This window comes from Labrus bergylta, chromosome 22 (genome assembly GCF_963930695.1).
Source record: "Labrus bergylta chromosome 22, fLabBer1.1, whole genome shotgun sequence".
NCBI classification, from domain to species: Eukaryota; Metazoa; Chordata; class Actinopteri; order Labriformes; family Labridae; genus Labrus; species Labrus bergylta.
This window is the reverse complement of record NC_089216.1, coordinates 5,517,038-5,544,119: the sequence shown is the minus strand read 5'-3', so window position 1 is coordinate 5,544,119 and position 27,082 is coordinate 5,517,038. Positions and strand designations below refer to the sequence as shown.

At 42.1% G+C, this 27,082-nt stretch overlaps 2 protein-coding genes across 2 annotated transcripts in view; one reads left to right on the top strand and one right to left on the bottom strand.

Moving 5' to 3' along the window:
- Positions 1-11,560, bottom strand: part of LOC110004047 (Fc receptor-like protein 5) — an 11,756-nt gene extending 196 nt beyond the window's left edge. Inside the window, exons 1-15 of the mRNA XM_065950862.1 lie at positions 11,377-11,560; positions 10,986-11,018; positions 10,231-10,512; positions 9,024-9,290; positions 8,619-8,897; positions 8,076-8,348; positions 7,692-7,970; positions 7,290-7,595; positions 4,939-5,202; positions 4,281-4,523; positions 1,985-2,101; positions 1,838-1,853; positions 1,648-1,745; positions 1,473-1,523; positions 1-851 (exon numbers count right to left, since the gene is read on the bottom strand). The exon at positions 1-851 is cut by the window's left edge and continues 196 nt beyond it. Coding sequence (XP_065806934.1) covers positions 844-851; positions 1,473-1,523; positions 1,648-1,745; positions 1,838-1,853; positions 1,985-2,101; positions 4,281-4,523; positions 4,939-5,202; positions 7,290-7,595; positions 7,692-7,970; positions 8,076-8,348; positions 8,619-8,897; positions 9,024-9,290; positions 10,231-10,512; positions 10,986-11,018; positions 11,377-11,467 — 2,607 coding nt within the window. The 5' untranslated portion in view covers positions 11,468-11,560 and the 3' untranslated portion in view covers positions 1-843. The remainder of the gene's footprint in view (positions 852-1,472; positions 1,524-1,647; positions 1,746-1,837; positions 1,854-1,984; positions 2,102-4,280; positions 4,524-4,938; positions 5,203-7,289; positions 7,596-7,691; positions 7,971-8,075; positions 8,349-8,618; positions 8,898-9,023; positions 9,291-10,230; positions 10,513-10,985; positions 11,019-11,376) is intronic.
- A 1,627-nt stretch (positions 11,561-13,187) lies between these two features.
- Positions 13,188-26,052, top strand: LOC109978558 (protein jagged-1b-like). The gene is made up of 7 exons (XM_065950876.1): positions 13,188-13,546; positions 13,781-14,086; positions 17,966-18,017; positions 19,999-20,256; positions 20,687-20,747; positions 25,447-25,637; positions 25,757-26,052. Exons 1-6 carry the CDS (start codon positions 13,490-13,492, stop codon positions 25,487-25,489), a joined length of 777 nt encoding a protein of 258 aa, XP_065806948.1. The 5' UTR covers positions 13,188-13,489; the 3' UTR covers positions 25,490-25,637; positions 25,757-26,052.
- Positions 26,053-27,082: the final 1,030 nt, after the last annotated feature.

Sequence of the window (27,082 nt, the reverse complement as noted above, 5' to 3'; positions counted from 1 at the left end):
CTGACAAAGAAGCCGACTTTAAAGCTGCACTATCAACTGGGTGCTCAAGCTAAAATATACAGTATGAAGCAGCTGAAACAACTCGTATCCAGAGTTTAATACACAAAATTGACAGATAAATGACAAAATAAAATATTTACTTCTAAAAATAAGAATAGTCAAGAACATTCTGGTAATAATTGTAAGCTTTTAGCTAGTATGAGTAATGTAATACATATTCTGTCACTCTTATTTAACCAGAAAATGAATGAACTGTACTAACCCTTGAACATTTGTGATAGTTGGAAAGCAGAGTTGCATGTTAAGTAACGATGTCAACATAATTTATGTAATTTAATCAGCTCCTTTAAATATACAATATGTAGAAAGTTATATGAATTTTTACACTTAAATATCTAAATAATTAGAAATTGACTAAACTTATGTTACAAATATATTATCTGTCTAGTACTTACATTACCGCAAATATTTCCAACAGTTATCAAAGCCAGAGAAATCCTTAATATTATAGTAACAGAAGCCGTGTTGTCGTGGTGACCACCATGACCGAGCCTCCATGACAGACACGACATGTATAACGTTGCCATGGAAACACCGTACTGTTGCTGTATGTGCTGCTGTGATAAAAACTTCATGTAAATCAGACTTGGATACATCGTCTGTAAACATATTCTCTTCCTCAGGTCGGTTTCACTCGTTTGTCTTCACTACGGTCAACTCTTAGCTCATTTTCATCAGGGTTGGGGACAGAGTAGCAGAGAGAATCACTCCCATGATTCCCCACCAGCCTTGATGTCGTCTTTTGTGGTAGTCCCCTGGCGGCGGAATTTACAAACTGTGTGTTCAAAGAACTGGGGAAGTAAACACAAACATGTTAGTCCACAGTATACAGTTGCTTGTATTTAAATTATCCAAAGGTTTTGTCTTTTATGTCCGTGTAGTCCCACACTTTTCTTTGCACAAAATATCTACTTTAAAAACATTCAGACCAGATATGTCTCAGAGGTCCTCTCTAGTAATCAGATGGCCAAGTGGCTTCTGTATATAGTTATGCATGTCTTTTAACTCAAAGACTGTCGTTTTAAAACTAGAAACAAGAATCCAACTAACATTATTTTGATTTATTTGCTGTTGATTTAAGACGTCTGGCCTCTATTCCAAAAAACCCAGTAAAGAAATAAATATATATTCATGTTTTCAACTGTATTACATTGGGCATTTTTGGAGTGCACATGAATATAAAGGTATACACTGTACCATTTTCAGTGTCTTCAGTGCCTTACTGATTGGTTGACGTAATCATCCCCTTTAGAAAAATGAAAATCAAGCAAGTATTTGTTCATCAAAGTTTGTAAGGACAAGTGTCGTTCAAATAGACAAATGCATGACGAACATGAAACTCTTTTGTGACATGTTTTCCTTAAATTTGAAATATTTCATTCAGTGTATATGAATTTAAAAAACTACAGTACCAGCGTTGTTGTCCTCAGAGATTTGCAGTGTTTCGTAGACACTGGCATCACCTATAAAGAAGTCAAAACCAAGCAAAAGTCACTTTCATCCCATTTTGGATTCATATATTTTGAAGGCTACATTAATTTCTAAAATTGTGTGTATAAATACACAATATCAAGATGAAATGCTTACCGTGCAGGAGAGTAGAGTATACATCAGGTTGAGCCACATTCTGGTAAAGTTCATGACTTCTGGCAGAGTCTTGGTTGTTACTCTCAGACTGGCTTGGCCTTAAACATGCAGGATTGACAAACATTACATTGAGGACCATGGTTTTAATTACTGCTATATTTAAATTAAGTAAAGAGAGAGTTGAACCTACCTCCTGAAGCATGAGTCTGTGAAAAAGACATTTGCTGTTACATTGTTTTTTACTTTATATAAGTCACATTGCTAATCTTTGTCAGTGCATTTCTATATTTAATATAAATAAAGCATTTAACAATTAGAAGTAAAAGAAAGGTCTCACCCTTTGACTGCCTGCAGCGATACAACAGGAGCAGAAGAATTATAAGTACTACTCCAGAAATCAGCCCGACAATCACGAGAATTACAGGATATGAAGGGATCCCAAGCCTGGACACCGCTACAATTAATAACAAATAACTGTTAATGAACTTATAAAACACTTCTTAAAATTATAGACAATGATAATTAAATGTTTTGTCATGTTGTCTCAAGCAACGGTGAAAACAAAACACAAACATGTGCAAAGAAAATAGTCTACAATGAATACATCATTTTATCGCAATACAGGATTTAACCAAATTACTCATTCAACACTGAATTATTGAATCAATAAGGTCAATCACTTAAAGTGTGGTTACTTCCAACTAGATGGTGTATTTGACCTTTTTCTTTTTCAGACAAAACATGGTTTACATAAAATCATTCAGTAATTTGTATCTTTGTAAGGATGGGAAAGTGGCTTAGGCTAAAGAAAGAAAAAAAAATCAAAAATTCAGTCCAAGTGAATTTTTTTACAATGAACAAAACCAAGTGCAGCAATATGTACAGTACAGGCCTGGAGAAAAATGTAAAAATAACAAATAAAACTAGCAAGAAATAAGTAAATAACAGAATGTAAAAAGTGACAAACTAAAGACGCGACTCAGCGCTAAACAATGCCACCGTGGGCCCTTGCAGCGCGGCACACTCTTTGGTTACTGTCAACAATTCTCCAACACTTTGCCCCTCCAACCACCAACAACCTGCAAGGCCCTCAAGCCTCCTCTTATGTAGGAGTTGGCACCCCGACCAAAAGAGGTGAGAAATCAATGAACTCTCTGGAGAGTATTACCTGTTCTGCAAGAAGCACAAAACATCTACAATAAGGCTAAAAACACATCAAAATACATTTCAGTTAAAGAGATACTTCACCCGTTGAAACATGAATCTGTACTGACATTGGGTCATATATGTAGTAGAAATTAGGGGCGCAAACCAGTACTCGGGTACCCGAGTACTTGTTCATTAAATAATAATCGGTTACAAAAAAATGTAATGGATAATCGTTTTGTAGTCCACATTTTTGTAAATGTTTCTTGTTGCATTGTGGGTTCTAGGATAGGCCTAATTCAAAACAGAAATAAAAGAGCTCAAACACAAAAAGAAAATAGATGACAAACAAAGCGCTGATAAAGGCTCTGTGCTGAAACGCGTCCGTTGTTGATCCGTACGCTGCTACCCTAACAAAAATATCCCTTTAATTAGCCCCCCTATGAATTCACAATGAACAAAAAGTCTCAAACAAACAAAATATGCAACATGATCTACTAAACTTCAGTTCAAATTGTTTTTTTAGTCCACAGAAAAAGAAGGACTTTCACTTTGCGATTACCGCTTTACTCCGCTAAACCAATGTCCGGAATACCAAAATATGAGGAACTAGCGTTGTAGTTTCACCCCGCTAACCGCAACAGCTTCCAGTGACGCAAAAATTGTCATTTTGCGTCACTGGAAGCTCCTTTTCAGACTTAAAAATACAAAGATTTCCAATCTCAGGGGAAAATGAGGGCGGGATGCACGACCATTCAAAAATACTACCAGGTTTCTAATGATACAAAGCTAAATGCAAATGGGTGAAGTATCCCTTTAAGTACATTCTCAAATGACCATTTTTTTTTACAAATCATAATTATTCTCAACAACCTAAACATCCCTCCACCTCTACCTAACTTGGTGCCTTCCACTTGGCACACCCCCATATAAGCCAAAGGCAGGCTTCATCTCTGTTTGGCTATCTTTTGGAAGTGACTTCAGCTAGTCGGTAGGGCTACTTTGAATTGCATGAGGACCACTGGACTATGTCTGAGAATTGAACCCAAAGTGGATCAATTCATTTGAATTACAGCAGAGGGCAGCATTACGCCTTGTAGCATTCAGCCTGCCAGAAATTCATTAGAAGATGAAGCTCTGTCTGGCAGTTCCTGGTTGAGAAAGAGGAGTGCAAGCCAGGATATGGAGCAACAGAGGACTAACAAGATATATTTGACATGTGTAACACTGAATAAAGTGTTTTAATGCAAAAAAAAAAAAAAAAAGGTCCATGAGTTTTTTTGTTGCTTGAAAATAAAACGTTTGAAATGATTTTGTCCGAGGTCATTAACACCCAAGTACTGGTTGCTAGTCATGCTAAGCTAACGTTAACACAGGCCTCTCAGCTGTCTTGATGTTACTTCAAGAGTGTCTGTTTAACATTAATGCATGAAAGTATGTACATTACTTTAGAGGGCACGGGGTATCTCCCTGACTATCCCACTCACCTGTTACTGACATCCAACTCTGAGACGACTCTCTCCCTGAGGTCTGACACTTGTAGAAGCCCTCATCAGACTTTGACACAGCAGAGATATTAAGCTCCTTTCTGGTATCATTTTGAATGAGTTTGTTATTCTGATAGAAGAACACATTGGAAACATTATCTGAGCTTCTCAATCTGCAGCTAAGACTAACTGAACTTCCTTCAGTCACTGGATGGACAGGGCTCACCAGGATAATATCAGACTCTGTAAAACAGTTAAAGAAAAGAGGATTCAGTCAGAGGTCATCAGGTTCAAACTTGAAAATTAGCAGACACAGAATGATGAGAATATATTTCTTCTTTTTTTACAGCAATGCTTCAAAGTGATGATTAATCTGATGTGTTATCTTGTGTACACCTTACTCCTTCTTATGTTTAAGACTTTGGCATCAAATGTGTTTGAACAGCAACTGTCTACAAATGTGATCAGTATTTAATAATGATATACACTCAGACCTTAATCTTTGCTTTTATCTAATTAAGAGAGTAAACTCTCCCACACTGGGCTGCTCTTTAACTTCTCAATGTTGATGGAGATAACGTGGAACTGAATGATGTTGAATTGAATACTTGGATGCTGAAAGATAAAAACTTTAAGAAGAAATGTAATAAAAACATACTCTGTTTAGTGATGTTGACAGCATTGCTGAACTCCCCTGATCCAGACTCACACCAGTACACATTATTTCTCGATCTGTATTCCTCTATTGTGCATGTTGATCCAGTCATTGTATCCCTCAGGGAGCAATCTGTCAGGAAGCTGTCCTCTTGAAACTTCACTCTCCACTGAGTAGAGTTCCCCTTACACTCCAGTGAGACAGAATCAGAGATGAAGTGTTGCACTCTTTCAGGACTCACTGTGAGAGATGCTGATGAAGGCAAATCTAAACAATAAAAAAAATAGAATTAAATGAATTAGGGGTTGAAGAAGGCCCAGCAGTCTAAAGATTTTAACGCTAAACAATAATGTTTTGCTGCCATTTAACTTTATTTACGTTTTAGGTTGCAAACAGAGAAACTCGTTCTTCTGCTGTCTATAAATTAAAAGACTTAGGGCGCGGTCACACTGGCCATCCGTACCGTGCTGTACCCAAGCACGATTGCCCTCCCGCAGCGCCATTCCCCCGCTGGCCGGCCACACTACACAGGACTATCCGTGCCTAAGCACGATTACCTCTTGTACATAACGTCGTAATACAACACATGCACGCTCTATGTTATAATGAAGCGTGCTCAGTTTACAAACAGGCGGACGAGAGAGAGAAAGAGAGAGAGAAAGAGAGAGAGAGAGAGAGAGAGAGAGAGAGAGAGAGAGAGAGAAGAGAGAGAGAGAGAGAGAGAGAGAGAGAGAAAGAGAGAGAGAAAGAGAGAGAGAGAGAGAGAGAGAGAGAAAAAGAGACGCGCAGTCGAGTCCACAGACGCACATCAGAGAACAACACAGATCATGACAGCTACTTGGTGTCTTATATTGAGTCATTTTAGTCAGATACAGACATGAAACTGTGGATTTCTCCACAATGAAGGCTGTCAGCGTTGTGTACACGTGCTTGTGCTCGTGCATGAAGTGTACTGTGCCTGAGCACGGCACGGAGCGGTCACACTGGTCAAACTAACTGGACTTTAGCTTTGAAGTGTGCTTGGGCACGGTACGGATGGCCAGTGTGACCGTGCCCTTACTCTGACCTGCCATCTTACAAAGATATGACAGATTTCACACCCCTGTTTCTCCACCAGTAACTGCTGTCTTAATTGTTTCTGGGTTTCAGGTATTTCGCTTTTTTTTTCCACTTTTTTCTATGAATTTTCAGACTGGTTTGCCTAAATTTGTTAGTTTATATTGAGTTGTTATATTGTGTACCAACATTATTTTAATTATACAAGCCCTCCTTGCTGTGAGAGTAAGAAATTCGCAATTCTGAGCAACAGACAATCAGGCTAGCAGGTGGGATTATGCAGGACCCCTCACATGCTCTCTTCCCAGCGTTTGAGTGGCTCCCCTCAGGACGCCGGCTTCGCTGTCCCTGCTGCAGGACACAGAGGAGAAGAGCAACCTTTGTTCCCAGGGCTGTCCAGCTCCTCAACTCCTAAACCCCCCAACAGACACCAACACCTCTCACCCAATGCAGACTCTCAGCTGTGAACTTCCTTTATATTGACATGCACCTTAACTGCCTCTGCTTTATCTGCTCTCATGCACTACATCACTTTATTCTATCCATTTTATATCAGTATTCATACAGTTCTGGTTAATTTATTCCTGTTGTTTCTTATCCATCATTACACTACGGTCACTTTATTTATCTAATTCTTACCTTACAGTTATATTGTATATATTAGTTCTGTTGTTCCATTATTCACCATGCACCTTAATAACTTATCATTTAGTATTTAGCCTACTTGCACATAGTTCTGTATATATATATTTATTTCTCGTTTACTGCACATAGTTCTGTTTACATCTGTTTACATCTGTTAGTCCGATCACTGTCCACTTATATCTACTCTTTTATATTTTGTATTTTTAAGTTAAGTTTAAGCTTTAAGTTGTTTTTAAATTGACACTTTATATTGAGGTTAAAATGTTTCGTTTACTTGCACTGTTGTTAATTTACTGCTCTGTGTGCCTTTGAATTGCCCTCCGGGGACAAATAAAGTTTTTTGAATTGAATTGAATTGAATAAGATTCTTAATTCTTCAAAGTAAAGGTTCTTATTAAGAAATGATTTCAGTTTTAGATGATTTAATTTTCTTCTTGTTAGTGTATTTCATGCTACCAGAGTAAAATAGAGAGTGATGGCAGAAAGAAGCTGGGAAAGTGTAAATCACACCTGGAAGTCGCATGTTTGGGTTCATGCCATTGAAAGAGGAAAGAAGGGACATGAAGTCATCGTGACATCAGAGACAAAAGTACTGAAGAAACTCTAAGTTGTTCATAGACCACAAAAGAATAAAGATAAAGAAACAAACTGACCTCCAGACCAGACAAACTTTGGTTCACTATAAGGAGTGTTCATTTCTCCTCTTCCAGCTCTGCACACATATCCTGCTGTGTGTGTCTGTCCATGAACAATGAAGGAATACTTTTCAGTTCCATCTCTGCTTCCAGATAGCAGCTGGTAGTTGTAGGAGTTGTAGGAGTTGTCAGATAGTTTGGGAATAGCTTCATACCAGTAGAACCTCCATCCTGCTGATGGGTGTTTAACCTCACAGTTCAGAGTCACAGAGTCTCCAGGACTCAGCCAGAGTGGAGACACGGTGAGGACAGGCTGGGGTGAACCTGTTGGAAAAGTGATTATTCAAAGAAATAAAACCATGTAATGATGGAATATCTGATAGTACAGTATAATGTTTATATAAAAGAAATGTTACTTACTGAATAAAACCGTTAATGTGATGGGATCACTCCAACCTGTTGGAGACTGGTCACTTTTTTTTCTGCCCTTACAACTGTAGTTTCCACTGTGTAATGTATAAGCAGGTCCAATACTGTATTCCTTTTCCTTTGGAGGTTTGAATGAGTTGCTTGTTTTCCACTCGTACTCCCACTCAGTGTCGTCTCCATCCTGTATCTCACATCTTAGAGTAATCGACTCTTTAAAGTAGATTTCAGACCAGTTGGGGTGCAGAGTCACGACAGCCTTGTTTGCAACCGCTAATGTTGAAGAATTCACAGTAAGTATACAAAGATGAAAAAACCTTAAATCTACACCAAAGAATGTCAATATGCAAAACTTACTATTTTCTATGCAAAACTTACTATTTTCTTTTAACTGAATTGTATTACTGTCCTCTGTGTAGTAAACTGGGTTTCCTCTCTCTCCTCTACACCAGTAGAGTCCTTCCTTTGAGACACGCTTTTGTCCAGCCGAGGAGACATCATGTATGGATGATGGGTTAGAGGATTTATCTGCTCTGTACCAAAAGTAGTATTTCCAACCAGATGAAGAGCTCACATCACAGGTCAGGGTCACATAACCTCCTACTGGAATATCTGTGACATCAGCCTTCAGCTCAGCCTTTGGTTTTTGTGCTGTTCAGTTTAAAACAGGGATATAAAAATGATTACTGTTTCTTTAAATATCCATTAATAAAATACCTTATGGAAATAAATACACATGAACTTCATCCATGAAACTTATTGTACCAAAGACACACTTAATCACTGTGATCTGCACTAAAACTTTCTCAATGAAGAAATAAAGTCACAATTTGAGTACTGTTCAGATATGAATGATAGTTTCTCTTAACATACACAAACATCCTAAAAACTGTTTTCATGTTGATTTTAAGTCCATCTTACCTGATACTGTCAATGTGATTGGAGTGCTCCACTGTGTTGAGGAAAGTACCTCAGTTTTGTGTTTTCCCTTACACTTGTATTCTCCTCGACTGTAAACATTAGCAGTGAATTCAAATGATTTCCTGTTTTTTTTCACAGCTCTATCAGAGCTGGTTGTTTCCCACTCATACTCCCACTCAGAGTCGTCTCCACCCTCGATTTCACATCTCAAAGTGATCTTCTCTCCGCTGTATATCTCAGTCCAATGGGGCTGAAGAGTCACAACAGCTCTGTCTGATACTGTTTGTGTTCAAGAGATCCCAACAAGGACACAATGATGAGAAAAGAAGAAACATCTTTAGTCTTTTTATCAATCAATTTATCGATAAAAACATTTTTACAACTTTACAAAAATGTCAAACTCACAAATGATGTTGATAGTGACTGAATCACTGTACTCTGTGTAGTAAACTGGTTCTCCTCTCACTCCTCTGCACCAGTAGACTCCTCCCTTGGAGACACTGATTCGTCCATTGAAGTTTTTACCATCATCTTGTGTGCCCGAGTGATCTCCTCTGTACAAGATGTACGTCCAGCCAGATGATGGAGGGTTCACATCACAGGTCAGGGTCACAGCGCCCCCTGCTGGAATTGATGTCCTGTCAGCTCTCAGTTCAGCCTTTGGTATTATTGCTGTTTGATTTGGAAACAAAGATGTAAAAAGGTAAATTACTGTACCTACAATTTGGTCAAATTCAAACAGTGCTGAGCCCAGAAGTAAAAATGACTTGAAGAATTATGAGCTGAAACTAGTGTTAAGATTTATCTCTTAAATTATATTAAATTTAAAGTAGTTAAATTCCAGAAAAGATCCAAATCATGTATCACTTTAAAAAACAACATCAATCAATCAAATGTATTCATAAAGCACATTTAGAAAACAAGACAAAAACTCACACATACATATGTGCCCAAACACAAATGCACAAACACGATACCAACTATATAATCAGACTATAATATTAAATGATATTTGATAGAAATACATCAGAAAGAAACACAAGCAACCTAATTAGGACTCAAAAGCCAACATGTAAAAGTGTGTTTTGAGGCGTGACTTAAAAGACTCCACAGAGGGGGCAGACCCTGACTGAGGGAGGAAGGCTGTTCCACAACCGTGGGGCCTTGACTGCAAAGGCTCGGTCGCCTCGAGGTTTATAACGGGAAGGAGGCGGGGCCAGGAGGCGGAGCCAGGAGGCCCATGTTTGAGGATCTGAGATACTTTTCTCACTTTGACACAGCAATCATAACTTAGGAGAGCTCTATCAATATCAACAAACATCTTCTTTGTCAAATGTGAATAACTTAGCCAATATTTATAAGAAATTATTCAGACACTGTTAGTGACATCAAAATTCACTGTTTTAAACCATATTAAGACATATTTTAAGAAGATTACAAAAGATGTGATAGTCTTAAGTTTCTCAGTTATTTTGTTACCATGCTGAAAGTTAAAAAATAATTTGTCACAGCTCCCTGCAAAGACTTTAAGCAAGCATTGTTTTGTTTTCTCATTTAGATGAAATCATTTCCACCTGGACATTTTAATTATTGACAACATGGTTCAACTTACGTGTTACAGTCAATTTGAAGGGTTCACTCCAAGGCGTGAAGGTAGGATTAGGGGATCCCCTTCTGCCTGAGCACTCATAGTCTCCGTTGTCAGAATCAGTGGCTTGGCTAATAATGTATTTATTGTCTGCTGTATATTTGTCTGAGCTGTATGTTCTGTCTCTTCTCCATCTAAATATCCATTCAGAGTCTCCACCTCCCTCAATCTCACATCTGAGAGTGAGCGTCTCAGCCCAGAATGTTTCAGGCCAGTTGGATGTTGTGGTCACACGGGGACGGTTACCTGTTCACATCACAAAGAAACAGGATTGGAAAAAAAACTAAAAATAGAAAATGTTACAGTTTTCATCCATGATCCTTATTGTAATGATTTAAATGTCTGTACAATATAACTGTAACAATAATGACACAACAATAATGTTGTAAATGGTTTTAAAGTAACGTATAAAGCAGTGTTAAAAGAAGCAGCTGTTGAAGAGATATAAGAGCTTACAGAGTCACAACAGTTTCTAGAAATACCAGCAGCTTTCCATGGTGAGGACAGAGTCGAGTCAAAAGAGAAAACTAAAATACATAGCTTAAAAAAAAACATTTTCAGTTCATGTTCTAGGACATTTTCTTTTAAAACTTAAGAGATAATACATAAACACAAAACACTACATGTGGATGATGTTAAAGAGATGAAGTAGGTAATAAATAGAGGAACTGCAGAAATATTTAAAAAACAAAAATCAGAAATATAAGACAATCACTTACCTCGAGCCAATCCGTGGGGGATCAAATTCAGCACTAAAATAAAGATCAATAGTTCATCAGGGAAGAATTAAAGGTGTTAAATCCAGATAGAGTTTCATTTTAGGTAACTGTTATTGTCAAAACTTTCAAAAACGAGATGGTTCATCTCAAGGGGCTATCCATCAATAAACAGAATTTCTCACAAAACAACAAACGTTTGGCAGCCATTTCAATCCTAAAGCTTTTTTTTCCAAAACTATCGACTATTTACTGTTCACGCCTTGTTCAAATGTTGTACAAACAGCAAGTGCTTAACTCCTGTTGTATTATTCAAACAGCTGAACTACATGTTCATAGAAACATGACTCGCTGTTTGAAAGTCACAAAACTTAAAGAGCTCTGATGTACTCACAGAAAAACCCCAGCACACAACGCAAGGTTTGGTCCATCTTCACATCCAAAACGACAATGAAACTCTGACGCTTAGCTTTAAAATAAAACATTAACTTTACATTTCTAATAATGCAGAAGGACAAGAGGAGAAAGACAAGTAACAGTTCATTAAAATGTGAGAGCAGAGTTTCTCTCAGACTTCTGTCTCTGTACTTCCTTCTCTATACACAAAATTCTAAGAAGTGCCAACCTCGACCAACCTGTTTACACTTCCTGTCTACTGCTCAAATAAGAAATGAGATAAGATCCTGTGCAGGGTCCAAAATTAACTTTTTGACTCACCGGCCAAGGTGGCAGGTAGATGAAAAACTTCACCGTCCAAACATATTTCTTTACCGGCCAAAATAACAAATTGTGTTTTTGTGTCCTGTACACATCTGTTACAGCACATTTAATTGAGAAGACATTATGTTTTGTTTAATCAATAACAAATTTAAGTCACAGATTCGATCATGTCATCAGATCAGGAAACTGAGAAATTGTAAAAAAAATATATTTGCTGGCCTTTGTTTTTTGTATTATTTGTAGGCAGTAGTTCCTAGACCTAAAACAGGTGCGCGTGGTGGCTGGCTGGTGTGTGTGTGTGTGTGTGTGTGTGTGTGTGTGTGTGTGTGTGTGTGTGTGTGTGTGTGTGTGTGTGAGTGTGTCTGTGTGTGTGTGTGTGTGTGTGTGTGTGTATGTGTGTGTGTGTGTGTGTGAGAGTGTGTCTGTGTGTGTGTGTGTGTGTGTGTGTGTGTGTGTGTGTGTGTGTGTGTATGTGTGTGTGTGTGTGTGTGTGAGAGTGTGTCTGTGTGTGTGTGTGTGTGTGTGTGTGAGAGTGTGTCTGTGTGTGTGTGTGTGTGTGTGTGTGTGTGAGAGTGTGTCTGTGTGTATGTGTGTGTGTGTGTGTGTGTGTGTGTGTGTGTGTGTGTGTGTGTGTGTGTGTGTGTGTGTGTGTGTGTGTGTGTGTGTGTGTTCACAGATTACCTTCTTGCAGAGGTAAACCCTGCTGCAGTTACCCTCTGACACCAAAAGGATTGTGGGAAATGATGTTTCCTCTTTCATTCTGATGAGCAGGTTTCATTCCGTCCTGGTCAGGAGATGGATCATAACGTGGAGGTGGATTGTTTGAAACGGCCTCAGATCTGAAGTCATTTCAAACGTGTCACATTCCTCATGAAGGTTCAAAGCTTCAGGTCTTCAACTCTCAACAATGTCGTCCACATTCATTAAAACATTCAACAGATTTTATATAAAAGTATTTTAAAAATCTGCAGAGATCGTGCAGATATTTGACATTTTCTCTCCTTGATGATTTCTTTAATCCAAGGTTTTTGCACGACGGAGGATTTCTAACATATCGTGTGTTTAACTAAAAGTCTTTATTGACCTTGATGTGTTTTTATTCAGTTTGTTAGCTCGTGGCTCAGATGCAGACCCTCATGTTAGGCTGATGTAAATCTAAATGTAAAGTAGAAGTAAACATTGTGGTGGGGAGAAGCATGCAGCTAATGCAGGGAGATAAGGTAAAGAGGTTTAAATTGATGCTTTTCTGCAAATATGATTCATTTACTTTAATGTGTGCGGTTGTTCTGACTTATAATTATCAATATAACTGCAGGTCACGCCTTATTTCCTCTTCTTTTCCTCCACATCTCTACCAAAGAGCCCTGAGAGCAGCTCTGAGATCCTGCTCATGATGTGCAGGAGGGCGGGCTCTGAGGGCCCTGCTCATGAATACGGAGACACTCCCTCCCCTGGTGAACTTGTGCAGCTCTGTGCAGCCCGGGCCAGCAGTCAGTCAGTCAGTCAGTCAATGAGCACAGAGCTCGGCTGCCGCATGGCCACCGCGTAAACTTTTCTTCAACTTCCAGTGGAAACTGTCGGATAACGACGCAGAGCAAAGACTCCCGGAGAGCTCCAGGGACCAAAAAAAACAGGAAGAGCTCTTCTATGAATGTGGAACCTGAGCTTCGCTGATCAAACTGTTGTTTCCCCACTCGTGCGTGTTTAAAGCAGAGGAGAGCTCTGGTGCCGTGAGTCGGCCAGACGACCAGTAGCCTAACAAACGAGTGGATCAGCAGTCCGGAGGCATGACTCTGAGACGGGGCTCAGTGGTCGCTGCCTTTCTCCTCTGCCTTCTCCTCAAGGTATGTGGACTACTTTAACTCGGGACAGGGTCACTCGGTTCAGCTCAGTTTGGATCTACTTTGATTACATCTGTGTTGTTAGCCGTGTAACCCTGCCTCATGCAAACAGTGTGAGCCTGCTGCAAAGTGCAAATCATGTAGGGCAGCCAAGGGCAAAACAGCCGCCTCGTCTCTGCAACTTTAGTTTAACACAACGAGGTCGAAGTTTCTCATTGTCTTTTCTCTCTCCCACAGGTGTCAGAGGGATCGGGACAATTCGAGCTGAAAATCGTATCGATGCACAACCCCAACGGAGCGCTGCGGAACGGCATGTGTTGTGATGACGCACGGAGCGCGGCGGAGGGTAAATGTTCCCGGGACGAGTGCGATTCGTTTTTTAAAGTTTGCCTGAAGGAATACCAGTCGAGAGTTTCCGCTGCGGGGCCCTGCAGCTTCGGAATGGGATCTACGCCCGTCCTCGGAGGGAATAGCTTTTCTTTCAGGACCTCTGTGAGGAATGACAAATCCAGGATAGTTTTGCCCTTCAGTTTTGCCTGGCCGGTGAGTTGGAGACTTAAAAAAATAAAAAAATAACTTCCTGTGTTTCTCGACTGCGCTTCTTCTCCAAACGAAAAAAAAGAAAAGTGTGTTTGCAGTGCAATTACTTCTCCGTCACTTCTCTGAAAGTGGAGAGAGAAAGCACAACAAACGCAGAGAGAGTTTCTCTTCTTGTGGTTGGCTCTCTGGGAGGAAGGACCCCCCTGGTCTCCTCATTATCTGCGCCAATTAACCAGGTGCAGGTATTTCTCTGCGCCATGCTTAGACCTGTCTGCTCTTTTTGTAAATACATCTCTAACCTCCTTTTTATTAGAGCTTCATAAAAACCTGTGTTCATACACACACACTCACACACTGCATTGCATCATCACAGAGGAGTGGATCACCCGGCGGTCAGCCACCTCTGCTCATGTCTCCATGTGGTAAATAACGTGTGTGTGTGTGTGTGTATGTGTAAAGTGCTGATGGCGTTCTGGCCGTCTTCCCAGCAGTGACTGTGGCGTTGGTGTCCTCATGCTGTAATTTACGGCGGCTGTGGTTCTGTCCTCTGTGCAGATCCAGAGGGCAGCAGTAATATCCTCAAGCTGTAAACCTGAGAATCAGAAAGTGAGCGGGGCAAGCTGGAGAGCGAGCGTGAGAAAACCAGCCGAGGAGAGCGCTCATTACAGACAAATCTTTTCCTTTTTTTTCTCTGCTGCATTTCCTCCTTCTACTTTTCCTCCTCTGCAGCACACATAGTTGCTTTAATTACATATAATCTGCTATCCAACAGATCTTCTGCAATTTGTGTCCAAATTTTTGGGGCATTTTTGGGTTCCCGTTGTATGATTGTGGTGGAGATTGTAACTCCCAAAGTGCGTCATGTCGGATGCTGCATTCCCCGGAGACGGTCGCTGAAGCCTTCTGAGAAATCATCGACGATTTCAGGGTCAGGTCGCTTCAAAAAGAGTCAGCTGTTCACATATTCACCTGCTGCACTCGCACATCAGCTGACCCCCACTTAGCATGTACTGGAGGGGGCTGGCAGGAAACATGACTGAAGACAGGTTGAAAGTAAAAGAAAACATTCTCCCTCAGAGAGTACAACAAAGGTTTTGTATAATATGGACTAAATATGTAAAACTTGTAAGATCTTGTATGAAAACCTTCCCTCTACATCTTGTTTTTCTTTTTGCTTGATTCAGAAACAGTAAGCTCCTCGGTTCTGTTGGTTCACATGTTGCAGTAAATGAACGATTTATAAGAAAAAGAACATTTTTGTAAAAGCATTATGGACAAAGACACTCAGACTTTCTGCACCCGTCTTTCCCAAGTCCTGGCAGAAAGGAGGACAAACAATGGACAAATACCTATAAGAGGAGCAAGGAAGTCTGTTAAGTTGAAGGTTATGTGCAATGTAAATTAGACTCTGCTTTAAACTCCTGCAGCTCCACTTTGTGAATGTGTGAAAACACTTGAAGTTGAGGGATGATAAAGAGTCTGCAGTCGGTGCTGATGTGTCATTCTTGATGTTTCAGGTTCCGACCAAATAAAAAGTGGAGATAAAAAGCTGCTGGAGCAGACCGACCCCCCCCCCCCCCCCCCTCCTCAGACCCCCCTCTGGCAGCTGCTCATGTTGCACAGTACAGTAAGTCCACAGTGAAAAGCCCACTTTCCTCCAGTGTCAGCTCTTCTTCACACAGTCAGTAAACGGCTGTGACAGGCCTGTGGGAGTGTTGAGGCTCACACACAGATATGATTTGCCATGCTGGAGCGTAGTGAGTGTGTGTGTGCACAGACAGCTCGGCCTGCAGACTACTCCACTGTGTGCCTGATGGCTGAAAGGCTCCTGGTATGTGTGTGTCCAATTACATCAAGGCTATTTTTACCTCCATCCTGGTGGAAGTTGTTGTTGTTGTCATTTGGAGTATTGTACTCGGAGATAGCCTCGAACACTCAGACAACACACAGAAAATGGCCGAGGCTCGAGGACAGTTCATGATCTGCTTTCTTACAGATTTCAGCTCCACGATCCGATAAGCAGTCAACACTGTTCTCAGCAGGGTGAGCATGCAATCTGAGAGGCTGTGTGTTCTGTATCTGCTCTTAGACTCTGGCGCCTCACACCTTTCTGAAAAGACAAAGGTTTCTGTTTTTGTTCACGCCATGGCAGCAGCGAGTTGGCATCAGACTCTGGGAGACGGATTAGTTTCATCTTTCTGTTTGTTGTTGTTGAAATGAAAACCGCTGCCTTTTTCTGGGTCGAGGTCTTTGCAAGCTTTAATAATTTCTTTCTAACATATTGATCACATTTAAACTAAACGGCGTCCCAGAACTGAAGGAGAATTTGCTCGTTCTTAAAGCTGGAGATTGTTGGACAAACTGAAACCAGGCGGTTAAAAAGTTCTGCTCTGCTGTGTGGTTGATCTGTCATGTTTTAGTAATCTATGTGATGGTGGAGATGAGGAGTTTGTAAAGAACAGAGCGGCTTGTTAGCTTCTCTCATCCTTCACGTCAAGTGCTTTCCTTCAGTGCACACTAACAATCGTCAGGTTGGGTATGATATCACTCTTTGTGCTTTTCATCACTTGATTGGCTGTTGTGGACAGATGGCAGTGAGGTGCAACTGGGTTGTTGGGTACTCTGAGTTCATGCAGCAGGTTTTTTTTTGTACCCCCCCCCCCCCCCCCCCTTCATCCTCTCGTGAGCTGCATGAAGTTGGCCTCTTGTCCAGGCCAAGGGCTTTGTTTAAGTCACGCTCGGTTGGCACAGTCAGAACCAACGGGTCTCTGTTACCGTAATGATCCATGATGTCTTTTTTTTTTTTTTAAACCTGCAGATCTTCAGTCGTGTCTTTAACATAAAGCTGCTGCGAGCGAGGAAACAAAGAAGTGTCCAGTTTGCTCAAAGATGTACATAAACTTTTTCAACATGTGTACAGTTTAAGAGAGGAGAGGCTCTTTATCGTCATGGTTTCAAAGAAAAGGAAACTTTGTGTGGCAGCAATCTCATGCAGCAACGTTTTAGGGTTCCTGATGTAAACATGAATCCAGGTGCAGAAGTTCACCTGCGTGTTTGAGTCATTAAAGGACCCGATGCATCAATGTTTATAAATGTGATATCCTGACCACCCTTCATGTGTCACTGGTCAGATGTTTGGGTCTGAATAATATTGAGCATGCTAACAGCTAACAGTCCTCTAGCCCCAAAGCGTTCATGTTTTCTGTCCTTCAGTCATGATGCGTCTGCAGGTCGACTTTCTGTTGACGAGCAGAAAGGAAGTTTAATTTGACTAAAGTTTGATATCAGATAGGTGTGTAGTCTGTTATAGTTTCTCAAACTGATTTCAGAGACTTTCTGACACTTCTAAAGTACTTTTCTTTAGATGCTGGATTGCCTTCTCTGCTTCCTCACACACCAGTTGATCTCTTGACTAACGCTCTTAATTCTACTCAAATTTAATTAATCCAACGTTTGAGAGCAGCACAACAGTACACGGCGGGCATGGAGGCTGAGTGCTGTGGGCGGCCGTGGGAGTAATGACATGTTTGTTTTATATCGTCTGCTCTCGTGTCGTGTTCAAATGTCCCGTCGAGAAAAATAAAATGGAGTTTCTTGGGAAAAACTCAAACACGTTTTTTTCTTCTCATTTTGCACCAAATAATCAAAAACAAGTGTCCAACATTACAGCGATCCTCATCCCATCAGTGCTCTGAAACATTTCAGGACTTTTAATCTAAGACACTAAAGAACATGTGACCCCCTCTTAGGTTGTGTGGTTGCTAAGGAACAAGAGGTCGTCAACGCTCCCCTCAGATTCTGTGTGACTCCTGACTTCATGATGAAAAGTTCATTTCTCTGTTTTTGATGATCCTGATCCTCTTTCTCTCTCGTCTCCTGCAGAGGTCCTACACGCTGATCGTGGAAGCCTTGGACTTCAACAATGAAACCAGCGGTGAGTGCTCGTGTGTGTGTGTGTGTGTGGCAGAGGAGGGGTGCAGACAGAGGGGGAGTAAGTGAGGCGAGGTGGGGGCCACGCTCGGCCCTCTATGAAAATGTTCTCGTCGGGGTCACACGGTCTCACTGTCACTGAGGCGTGAAACAGAGAGTTCATCGGGACAGATTGTCCCCGGGGGGGGGGGGGGGGGTCATGGTTCCCTCTGAGACAGGTGGGCTGCAGACTGAGCTCTGAGCATGTGCAGCTTGTCCCCCCCCTGATTGAAACTGAGCGGGCGTTCTTCCCATGAATGTGGGCGGTGACGAGCTGAATCTAAATCCTGTGCTCGGATTCCTGATGCTCGGCGGTCGGATTGGAGACGCCGTGGTGATTCCAGCTGAGGGAGGGTCCGCCGTGTCCCCATGCTTGTTTATGCTCGGGTCTGCTCGAGGTAAACAAGGTTTCAGTCTTTTTCTGCTCTATTTGCCGCTCCCCAGAGAGCCATTAGGGCAGTGGTGTGAAAAGCCCCCTGAATGTACACACTCTGAGCTCCAGCAGGGTTACCGGGCACTGTGAATTCAGCGCAGCCCCCCCAAATACACCCCATTGTAAATAAATGACAGCCGCCCCCCCCCATACACACACTCACACACTGCATTGCATCATCACAGAGGAGTGGATCACCCGGCGGTCAGCCACCTCTGCTCGTGTCTCCGTGTGTGCGTGCGTGCGTGCGTGCGTGCGAAAAGCCCCCTGAATGTATACACTCTGAGCTCCAGCAGGGTTACCGGGCACTGTGAATTCAGCGCACCCCCCCATACACACACACTCACACACTGCATTGCATCATCACAGAGGAGTGGATCACCCGGCGGTCAGCCACCTCTGCTCATGTCTCCATGTGGTAAATAACGTGTGTGTGTGTGTGTGTATGTGTAAAGTGCTGATGGCGTTCTGGCCGTCTTCCCAGCAGTGACTGTGGCGTTGGTGTCCTCATGCTGTAATTTACGGCGGCTGTGGTTCTGTCCTCTGTGCAGATCCAGAGGGCAGCAGTAATATCCTCAAGCTGTAAACCTGAGAATCAGAAAGTGAGCGGGGCAAGCTGGAGAGCGAGCGTGAGAAAACCAGCCGAGGAGAGCGCTCATTACAGACAAATCTTTTCCTTTTTTTTCTCTGCTGCATTTCCTCCTTCTACTTTTCCTCCTCTGCAGCACACATAGTTGCTTTAATTACATATAATCTGCTATCCAACAGATCTTCTGCAATTTGTGTCCAAATTTTTGGGGCATTTTTGGGTTCCCGTTGTATGATTGTGGTGGAGATTGTAACTCCCAAAGTGCGTCATGTCGGATGCTGCATTCCCCGGAGACGGTCGCTGAAGCCTTCTGAGAAATCATCGACGATTTCAGGGTCAGGTCGCTTCTCAAAGAGTCAGCTGTTCACATATTCACCTGCTGCACTCGCACATCAGCTGACCCCCACTTAGCATGTACTGGAGGGGGCTGGCAGGAAACATGACTGAAGACAGGTTGAAAGTAAAAGAAAACATTCTCCCTCAGAGAGTACAACAAAGGTTTTGTATAATATGGACTAAATATGTAAAACTTGTAAGATCTTGTATGAAAACCTACCCTCTACATCTTGTTTTTCTTTTTGCTTGATTCAGAAACAGTAAGCTCCTCGGTTCTGTTGGTTCACATGTTGCAGTAAATGAACGATTTATAAGAAAAAGAACATTTTTGTAAAAGCATTATGGACAAAGACACTCAGACTTTCTGCACCCGTCTTTCCCAAGTCCTGGCAGAAAGGAGGACAAACAATGGACAAATACCTATAAGAGGAGCAAGGAAGTCTGTTAAGTTGAAGGTTATGTGCAATGTAAATTAGACTCTGCTTTAAACTCCTGCAGCTCCACTTTGTGAATGTGTGAAAACACTTGAAGTTGAGGGATGATAAAGAGTCTGCAGTCGGTGCTGATGTGTCATTCTTGATGTTTCAGGTTCCGATGGGAAGGTGATAGAGAAAGCCTTTCACTCGGGGATGATCAACCCCAGCCCACACTGGCAGAAGCTGACCCACAACGGCCTCAGGGCCCAGTTCGAGTACCAGATCCGGGTCAGCTGTGACGAGCACTACTACGGCTTCGGCTGCAACAAGTTCTGTCGGCCCCGGGACGAGTTCTTCGGGCACTACACGTGCGACTACAACGGGAACGAGACGTGTCTGGAGGGCTGGTCCGGACCTGACTGCAACACAGGTGAGCAGGTCGGAGCGATGATTCTGATCCCTTCAGGTGGAAACTTCCAGACTCAGACTCAGACTCATCCCTGTGATGGAGTCTTCAGACTGTAATCAGTGATTCATGCTGATCCACTGTCTGCTGCAGCGCCGTGTTGCAATCAATGGACGACTTTCTTTGTGAACTCTCTTCCCTTTTTCCATTCAATTAAAGCTTTTCATGACCAGAAATAAACTCTCACATTCCCAGGAAATCAGGCCGGACGAGTTAGTATGAAATATCTCTCCAGCTCGGTTTGTTTGTCGACAGCTGTGATTATTTTCACAGCCTGTAATGACACAGAGGCTCGTAGTTCTATCATCTCCTGCTATAATTAAAAACTGAGCTATGTTTGATTCCAGTTACCAGGCAGTGATGATGATGCTGCTTCTTCTTCTTCTTCCTCTAGCAATATGTCGCCAAGGCTGCAGCACCGAGCACGGGTCCTGTAAGGAGCCTGGAGGATGCAAGTAAGTGAGCGAGGCTGCTCCTCGCTTTTAAACAGTCTGTTATCAACGAGTCGACTCCGTTTGTTAAATGTTAAAAATGCCTTTTAATGATTGAGGCTAGAGCATGTGGTGTGGATGATTCAGCAGGGATTGTGTCCTAGTATTACTTCCGTCATGGCGGGGGTCTCTCCCTGTACGAGCCCGTCTTCTGGCCAAGAGGTCGGCAGTGCTCAGGCTGCAGCAGACCTGCAGACGGAGCTCGTGGAAAAGATTCAATCCTTTGCCTTTTTGCGATACCTTTATTGGCTAGGACAGCTGAAGAGCGACAGGAAACATTTGGAGGAGAGAGAGTGGTGGGACGACGTGCAGCAAAGGGCCGAGGCCAGACTCAAACCCACGGCCGCTGCGACAAGTACATTGGGTGTGCATCATAACCGCTAGGGTATCTGGCACCCCAATCTCTATTATTGTAATGAACCGTAGCATAGCATAACGAAGCTTTAAAGAACTTCAGACCCTCAGTCTGGCTGGGGCGAGAGAGAGAGAGAGAGATTGCAGCAAACTGACGCTGGAGTCTCAAATCGATGCAAAGTTGAGTTCCTTCACAGCGCGTGACCAAATATTGAGTATGTGGGACTTCTATTTGTGTTGCCATGATGATGCATCAGGTATGCTATGGTTGAATAATTGTCGGTTTAGAACTTTAAAACTCTGTTGCCATGACGACCCTTCGTTTTAACTGAGACCAGAGTCCATGTTGAAAAAATGTGGCTGACGTGTTTTTCCTTCCAGTGGAGGCGAGCGTTGTCGCTCAGATGAAGGGTTCTGTTTGTAATGCTGTTTCTACTCACAGCCAGAGGAAGAGCCCGCCAAAGATGGATATCAGGGCCGGGGCATTGTGTGACAGTTAACCTCACATCTCCTCCTTCATCCTGGAACACAGAGAAGAAGAAGAACGTTCACTTTGCTCTAAAGTTTCAATCAGTGAGATGAGGTCTTCACAATAACAGGTTATACAGTACTGCTAAAAAATCAAACTCTCAACGCTTGTTTAGATACCGCCACAACAAAGATGGACGTCCTAGGCACACAGAAATGTTCAATTTTTTTGGTGCAAATCACAAAAAATTGCAAGCTAACTTAAAGACACTTTATGTTGCACAAAAAGCGTCGGCAACATTTCAGAACCAAAACGAGGACAACGTTTATTTTCTGCAGTTTAGAAAGCGTCGTCTCCTCTTGTCTTTGTTGGCCAGAGACTTTAACTTTGGGATCTTCATGAGACGCCTCGAGGAGTTGATCACCTGTACCTGAACACTCACAGAAGTTACCTCACAGCACCTCTGCAGACTAACTCTCAGCTGAGCCATCGACTGCTTTCTCATTCAGTCAGAAATCAAACTCTGAGACGATCGGGTCGGTTGTTGTCTTTCCCTCTGACATCATCGCTGTTCTTGGGAGTGCTGGTGTGTCAGAGTGAATATCTTTATTCCCTGCACAGGTGTGGCCGTGTTTAAATGTTTAAAGCTCCAAGTTTTAACTCGTTTTGGGACGCAGGCCTCTTCAGCCCAAACGATGGGAAACGACTCTGATACAGGAGCACAGAGTAAAACAACAGGAGGACATAGCAACGTTAGCGCGACGCTACGGCAGCATGGTTATCACTGACTTCATGTCGGCAGCTGTCCTATCTGTCCATTAAAGGCACAAAAAGCCCAAAAATAAATCTTTTTATTATTAAACAGATGCTGAGTTAGTTTTTAAGACGCTGCGAGCAAAAGATGCACACGTTGGCAGCATGGTTATCACAGAGTCAGAATGAACCGAACTTAACGATCCCACAAACGATCCCACAAACGATCCCAAGGGAGCATAGCGTTTAAACTGAACAGAGTCTGAGTCACTGTTTTTTCTAATGGATTCGTGCTAACTCAGACAGTGAATGCAGCATATGTTGGATGCTCTCATCTTTACTTACAGACTGTTTTAAGCATCAGATTCCTGAAGGGTGTGATGTCACGATGAGGGTTAAAGTCAAACCACGTCCCCGTTGGTTTGTCTGTAAGGATCCTGCTCCGCATCTCATGGAGACGATTAGCACACTTTTTAAGAATAGCCTCTTTTAATCACAGATTGAGGTTTACTTAACCACCGCGTTTATTTTTACAGTCCATCCGTTTCTTGGGGCTAATCAGTGCTCCGGCTCCCCCTCGGGGGGTGGGGGGGGGCGTTTCCTGTCGCTGGGCTCCACGGCAGACACTGTACGGCCACCTTTTAAAGAGCTTATCAGTGAGGCTGGGTGATTGCCTTCTTAATGATGGAGCCCAGGAAGAGAAGGGGCCGTTTTATCTGTGTAATTATGGACCTGGACATGTCAGCAGGCTGTGCCCCCCCCCCCCCCCCCCCCTCCCCCTCCTCATCGGGGCAGAGCTTCACCGTCTGAAACTCTGTGACCCCCCCTTAGACCCTCGAACCTTTCACAAGAAAAGAGAAATTCATAGAAACCAACAACTTTCAAAAAAAAAATGGGAAAAGCATTTCAGAAAGTTTCCTATCAACGAAATCTTACCTCAGTAGTTCATGATTTCCTGTTTAAACTCATAAGTGGGTTGACTTCCTGCAAACATTAAGAAAACAGTATACTGTCAAGGTAACTGTTAAGGACAGGTTTACCATTGGTACATAGTATAACATCTTTAATGGTTTTCTAATATATTCCAGGGTTAAAGTTTTTTTCTTTAGGGTTTTAAGCCATTTGGTGAGGTTAAGAAAATAACATGAAACTGAGCAAAGAAACATTTAAAAAGACAGCTTGGTGTTATGAAAAAAAAAGTTTATTGTTGCATAACATAAAACTAGGAGCAATAATGTTAAAAAAAAGAAGAAAAAAAAGGCAGCAGATAAAAGCTATGCATAAACAAAGCACGTCTCAAACACAACACAACACACTTTTCTTCATGGACCGAGAAGAAAATCAGAGAAAAGTGATGAGAAGTTATTCAAAAGGTTCAATAGATTTTGTAGTTTCAAAAATCCATCACACACACACACACACACACACACACACACACAAACACTGTGCATGGTTTGATTCTTACCAGTAGGTGTTCCTCTTTTGACTTCAGAAGAAACCGTTTCATGAGACATCTTTTCTACAAATGAACAGATGATTCGTTCTTCAATAACAACTCAGACTGAACTGAACAGATGTTGATCTAGATCATAATCTAAGTAGGGAACACCAACAGTATGGGAAAGCTGAAACTAACACAGTAAACATGTCCGACTCTGATATCTGCATGTGTATGTAGTTTTCATGTACAGTTAAGAATATGCATGAAACAGGCAATATAACATATTTGACATATTTTCATGTAAAGAAAGACGTTTGCAATAGAATGCAGTTTCTGTGATTAGGGAAAGTTAGAAATCTGTTGCAAAGCTATTCGCAACAGACTTCTCAAATTTGCAAAGCAAGACCAAAGAAAAGCGAAACAACAGGAAGGTCAGTTCAAATGTATGCCCTCTGTAAAAAAATAAAACTGGCTCAGGCAGAGGAAAAAAAAACTCTCTTAGGAAGCGATAAATATCAATAATCAAAGTTTAAGAGTTGGACGATGGTTGACTTCTATTGGTCGCGACCTGAGATGACTAAGCCAATTCAAAGAAAGCTCATTCCCATGAAGAACCTCGAGTCATTTCAAATATACCAAAATGTTCATTCAAAATAAAGTCTGGACTTGTGTATGTTATGTTTTTGTAGTTGCAGGTGATCCTATCTTCACTTTGGAGTAAACAGAGCTCTCCTCCTCTGGTTCATTTTGCAGACCTGATCAGATGAATAACAAATAAACAAGATTTTTATTTTCAAAAACAGATCGGCATCACATTCTAAAATCCAAAGGCTTTTGTTTGAAAGAATATTAAATATTGTAAACACAAATTAAATGAATACATTAACTTAGGTTCAGAAGCAGGACCACGGCCAGCCGTCCCACTCCACCCTCTTTGTCTCGATTCTTTAACCCACCCTCCCTTCCTCTCATCCCTTCACCCACCTTCCTCATCCCTTCACCCTCCTTCCTCATCCCTTCCTCATCCCTTCACCCACCTTCCTCATCTATTCACCCTCCTTCCTCATCCCTTCACCCTCCTTCCTCATCCCTTCACCCTCCTTCCTCATCCCTTCACCCTCCTTCCTCATCCCTTCACCCACCTTCCTCATCCCTTCACCCTCCTTCCTCATCCCTTCACCCTCCTTCCTCATCCATTCACCCTCCTTCCTCATCCATTCACCCACCTTCCTCATCCCTTCACCCACCTTCCTCATCCCTTCACCCACCTTCCTCATCCCTTCACCCACCTTCCTCATCTATTCACCCTCCTTCCTCATCCCTTCACCCTCCTTCCTCATCCCTTCACCCTCCTTCCTCATCCCTTCACCCTCCTTCCTCATCCCTTCCTCATCTATTCACCCGCCTTCCTCATCCCTTCCTCATCCCTTCACCCTCCTTCCTCATCCCTTCCTCTTATCCATTCACCCTCCTTCCTCATCTATCCACCCTCCTTCCTCATCCCTTCACCCTCCTTCCTCATCCCTTCACCCTCCTTCCTCATCCCTTCCTCTTATCCATTCACCCTCCTTCCTCATCTATTCACCCTCCTTCCTCATCCCTTCACCCTCCTTCCTCATCCCTTCCTCTCGTTTGTCTAATTCTAGGAACAATCCGGATCGTGATCAGCTCGGCCAGAATTACGTCTGAGACAGAACCCCCATCCTGAGTCTCCCTCTGCCCTGCAGTCAGTCAATCCTTCAAGACCAGCCAACTGACAACATCCTCTTCTTCTTCTTTTAATATTGTGCTCTTACTGTATCTCAAACACCTTCATGATTTAAAGACTTAAATAAAGGTTGGTGACCATGATTATACCGATATTCTTTTTTGAGCGTTGCAGCGTTGATGAAGCTGTAATGAAGGCGGACCTGGTCTGAAACACGAGTACTCACCTTTACCTCTGTTTTTAAACAGAATCAAAGAGTACGTCACATCGTTGGATTCATCCGCATCTGGAATAAACACGAGAAGATGACTCACCATCTTAAATCAAGGTTACAGTATGTCTATATAAAAAGTTTAACAGAGCAATTTTAACTGTGCTGGGGTCTTTTGACTGAATTAATGATAAAACTATCCCCATTACTTTAAAGATATTTACACATCTGCTTCATTCTTACTGTATTATTAGCCTCATATTTACTCAAAAAACATTTCTGACAGACTGATTAGTTGTTTTTAGTTCCTATGTTATTAAATAATGAATCAGCCTCAAGTGTTTCTAAGAAATGAGGTCTTGAAGATGTATTTTTGTGATATTGACCATTGAGAGACCCTCTACCTTGAGTCTGGTTCTGGTCGACCACGTCATCTGCAGCTGGGCTCTGATTGGTTTTCTGAGACTTTGAGGGTCTAAAAATCCTGAGAACACAAAGGTTAAAGATCCTGTCAAAACGTCAAACAGACATGAGAAGAAACATCTGCACTTTTAGGTTCTAGAGGGAGAAGCGTTTTACCGACCTGGTGACGAATGTATCTGAAAGAAAAAAGGCATTTCTTGTTAAATTGTTTAATATTTCTGAATTGATCATTTTCTATAAGTTTTGTATGTCTTTGAAAATGATCAGGACTCACTCGTTGACTTTCTGTAGCAACACAACAGCAGCAGGAGCATCAGGGTTAAAAGGGAAAAAAACAGTCCAAGGACCAATGGCAGAGGAAAGGAGGAACCTTCAGAGCTGGACACTGCCAAAATAAAAGAACAAAATGGTTATTTGTCAGGACATTTTATAGATTGCTTCCACATGTGTAACTGACAGGTACTATTATGTACAAGATACAATTAAATGTTTATCTATGAACTTATTTAACCAATTTATGTAGGTTTCCTTTTAAAGGTCTTATTTAAGGGAGCAATATGTCTCTAGTGTTAAAAATGGGTACTGCAGTCCAAATTCAGCCACCTCCTCCCTAGAGTTGATACACAAGCCGAGTTAGAATAACACAAACACTGAAGCTTCAGTGTTTATCCAGCTCTGCATCGGTCTGTAAACCTTTCTGCGTTCTAACCTCTCTCCATTTTTCTTAAAGCATCTCCTATATTGATCCTAGTTTGAGCACGTTTCTGCTCGTGGAGCTTATTAGAAACATGCAGAGGCTTTTAAGGTCGGGCACAATCACTTCTATCTGAACCACTTCTCTTGCTCGCTTCCATCACTGAAACACCTGTTGGTTTACCGTTTGCCTGGCAAACCGAGGGGCGTCCAAAACGGCTGTGTGGGGGTGCCTTAAAACCGCTAT